Source organism: Phragmites australis, chromosome 9, assembly GCF_958298935.1.
Source record: "Phragmites australis chromosome 9, lpPhrAust1.1, whole genome shotgun sequence".
In the NCBI taxonomy this organism is placed as follows: Eukaryota; Viridiplantae; Streptophyta; class Magnoliopsida; order Poales; family Poaceae; genus Phragmites; species Phragmites australis.
In genome coordinates this window covers 29,736,079-29,739,759 of record NC_084929.1, presented here as the reverse complement: position 1 = coordinate 29,739,759, position 3,681 = coordinate 29,736,079, and the positions used below count along the sequence as shown (strand labels likewise).

Here is a 3,681-nt window from a genome sequence, read left to right as displayed (position 1 = left end):
ATATACCAATGATAACTGTAATATAGAGGAATCGGTTCCCAAGGTACTTACATACGATACTAGGAAATGAGGCTGCGCCTAGCTGCGTGCGTGAGCGCACCTATGAAAAAGAAGCCGCAGCACAACCCGAAATTTCTGTTTTGTGGCTGCTCGTGTGTCAGCCCACAGAGCGCGGTTGCAGAGCAAGATGGTCTCATATAGAGTGAGACGGTTCACAAAGCCTACTAATAAACTAATATAAACTTTTCTTATTAATTTTTTCTTAAAACTTTTTTCTGTAAATCTTTTGCTTAAAATTTTGAGCTAATTTTTTTCTTAACAGCTATGTGCTAAATATTTTTTTTTGAAAAGTTTTAACAGAAAAGGTTTTTAATAAACATTCCAAAAATAGAAATATGCGGAGGGAAAAAATTTCGAAAATAAAAGGTGGGAGCTGTCGGTAGTTCGCGAGCAGGTCTGCTCACGCGCGCTATGATTAGAAGCGTCCGAAACCAAAAGCACAACAGGATGAGAAGCGCGGGAATAAACGAAATGGCACAAAGGAAACGGAAGAAGGAACGAGGCAAACCTGGCCAAACCAAGCCGAAACATAAGGGCACCACCACCAAGCCAATGTACGGCCGGGACGAACGATCCGCAATAGCACGGCCAACCGGGACGACGCAGAACACGCATTGGGAGCACGAAGCAGGAGGCCTAAACCGAATAAAACAGGGAAGAGCGGCAAGGGAGCAAACCTGCGCGAGGAAGAACGACCCAGGAGGCAGGCCGCACCCAAGAACAGGACGATCCCCTCCGACGAAACCAAGGTGAAGAGAGGAAGAAAACCAGATCGACAGCACGGCGACCGAGAGAAGCGCACTCACAGGCCGCGGCGGCCGGACCCCCACCGCCTTGACGCCGACGCGGAGGAACGGGCCGGGACGGGCCCGGCGATACATCCGAGCCGACGAAGCAGAGCAGGCCGAAATACAATGGCCGAACACAGGGAAGCCCAACAAGAGAGAGCAATCCCCAGAAGACAAAATCACGGCCCTCCACGGACGATTAAAACAGAACGAAAGGGCCAGAACAGGATATGCTGTGACTGATAAAAACGATGCCGGCACTGCACAATCAGAATTATATTATACTTCGGTATGAACAATTGGGAATTGGGATCTACAGGGTGAAGTCACATTCGCAAACGAGAGTTGCGTACCAAACCAACAGCGAATGGCACTACCATTTTGTCCCTATTTTCTACACTTCGATGCACCCCTGGTCGTCGAACTTTTCTTTGCATCCTTCCAACTTCAGCCAAACAATACGGCTGGTAATTTTTACTCCTTACACTCCATGAGCGTGCGGCACAGTCATGCCCAGATGGCGAGCATGGACATCATGCCAGCCCCGAGCAGGAGCGAGGCGTTCAGCGCGAGCTGCAGGCGCGCCCTGCTCTGCACCCTGGCGCTCATGAAGTCCTCGGCGAGGATGTCGACGAGCGCCATGTAGACCAGGATCCCGGCCGCCGCGGCCTCGAGGAATCCCTGAACGACCAGCGCCGTCGGGCTCGTCTCGTCGTACACAGAGGATATCGCGATGCCGATGGCGATGCCAACCGGGGTCGTGAGGGAGAAGAAGAGCGCCATCGCCACCACAGACTTGAGGCGAAACTTGGCCTGTGATAACGGAAGACAAGCTGGTCATCTCATTAGCTAACTACGCGTAGCAATTAGCATCTTGGCATGAGCTGACTTGTTAATCAGCTCAGGCCCAGCAGAGCCAGATATTAGGCCTTCCAAGCAGTACCGGCCCATTTACTATTCTCAACAACTTTTTCTACTAACTTTTAGCTTGACAAAGTTCTTCGAAAAATAATGACATATTATGAGACGTTGACAGGACGCTTTGATGTGGACTTTGCAAGACCTAAAAAAGAAACACAAGTACGAAAGTAGATGCGGCGATGTTTTCGTTGAACTTATAGGATTGGCAGCTTCAGCTGAGTGATGAAACCTTCGTAAATTGTAGTTGATGGCGCAGTTCCACGGACAAAGACGCTGATTGGCTGACTACTCCTAAACCAGAAAAAAATCGGAAGCAACAGTGTGCTCACCTGGACAATGCACCCGCCGAGGCCGATGCCCTCGAAGAGCTGGTGGAACGTCAACGCCGGGACGAGCGGCCGCACCGTGCTCGGGAAATCCGAGGCGCCCAGCGACATCCCGATGATCAGCGAGTGCACCACCACCCCCAGCTCCAGCACCTGGATTCGCGGCAAGAACTCCAAGAAATCAATCGGAAATCTGCACCCAACTTTAGTTTCTGTTGCTTGCAGCGTGCGAGGTGTGGCCGTAGTACCTACCTGAGAGATGACGCGGTGGCGCACGAGATCGTCGCCGGCGGTCGGTGCGGGGGCCAGCACGAACATCCCGTGCGCGTGCCCGTCGTGCGCGTCGGAGGCCTCCAAGTCTCCTTCGCAATGTCCGGGCTCCGGCGTCTCGTCGACGACGGCCGCGGCCTTTCTGGCGATCGTCCGGCGGAAGTACCCCGTGGCGACGGTGTCCACCATGAGGGTGGCGATCGCGGCGAGCATGGCGATCATCCCGGCGAACGGGAACTTCTGCCATGGCCCGCGCACGAGGCACGGCGAGCCCAGCGCGTCGAAGGCCGCGGGCAGGATGTGCACCAGCCCCGTTGCGAGGATGACGCCGCCGGCGAAGGCCTTGACGGCGAGGAACAGGTCCGTGTCCGGCCGCAGCGCGGGGAACCTGTGGCCCAGGGAGGGCACCGCCGCGCCGGCCGCGCCCCCCGCGAGGATGCAGAAGATCGCGATGATCTTCAGCCGCAGCACCCCCGCCTTGTCCCGGCCCGCGGCGTCGTCCGAGCATTCGCAATCCGCGGCGACGAGAGCTGGCAGAGACACAGCGAGGAGGAGGAGGCAGAGCGCGGCCGCGAGCTTGGCCTTGGGCGCGGCCATCGTTCAGCTGGAGCTCGGCACAGTGGCGCGGTGCTGTGCGTGCAGATGCTGGCAATGGCGCATGCGTTCGTGCTCTGTTTCCTCAGGAGGTTTTTGTACCCGTGACTTGCCGTTTCGGTTTACGGGTGTTACTAGGGTCGCCGGTGCCGGTTCCTAGATGGGCTCACCTTGCTACTGACATGCTTCGGCGCACGCGGAGACATCGATTATTTGGGCGTTTTCTAGCTTGCGCGCCAGCCGAAATTGATGAGTGGTAAAAGCAGCAGATCGATCGAGCGCTGAAGACATCAATGCTGACACGACGTGTTTTCCATGGACTATGCGCATAGGGTTGCTGCCTTGCTGGTGCTGAGTTTACTAGCACAGCCTAGCGAGGCTTTTTTGATGGTTTTGTTGTCTGTCGCCTACTCGCCTGCTTGTTTTGCACGTCTTTCCGGCGACGACTCACCGTGGTCCTTTTCTTTCCGAAGGGTGGAGAACAGTACACCCTGAAAATTACATAAAGGTCCTCAAACAAGATAGAAATTACAAACGGAGAACAAAACATCTTCCTTGTCGACCTCCCTCGGTTGACCGCTCACTGTAGCATCCGATGACCAGAAGAGGCAGTGGTACCGTCAAGACACACCGAAGATGCAAATTTTGTTGAATAGCCACAGTTGAAGCATATGACCATCTACAACCGACTAGCTGAGAAACTCTCGTATGCGAAGAACTGG

General features: G+C 54.6%; 1 protein-coding gene across 1 annotated transcript; it reads right to left on the bottom strand.

Moving 5' to 3' along the window:
* Positions 1-1,107: 1,107 nt before the first annotated feature.
* On the bottom strand, positions 1,108-3,367 carry LOC133929065 (zinc transporter 5-like). Its single transcript, XM_062375657.1, has 3 exons — positions 2,348-3,367; positions 2,099-2,248; positions 1,108-1,661 (listed from the first exon to the last, which is right to left on the bottom strand). Exons 1-3 carry the CDS (start codon positions 2,960-2,962, stop codon positions 1,356-1,358), a joined length of 1,071 nt encoding a protein of 356 aa, XP_062231641.1. The 5' UTR covers positions 2,963-3,367; the 3' UTR covers positions 1,108-1,355.
* Between the last annotated feature and the right edge of the window lie 314 nt (positions 3,368-3,681).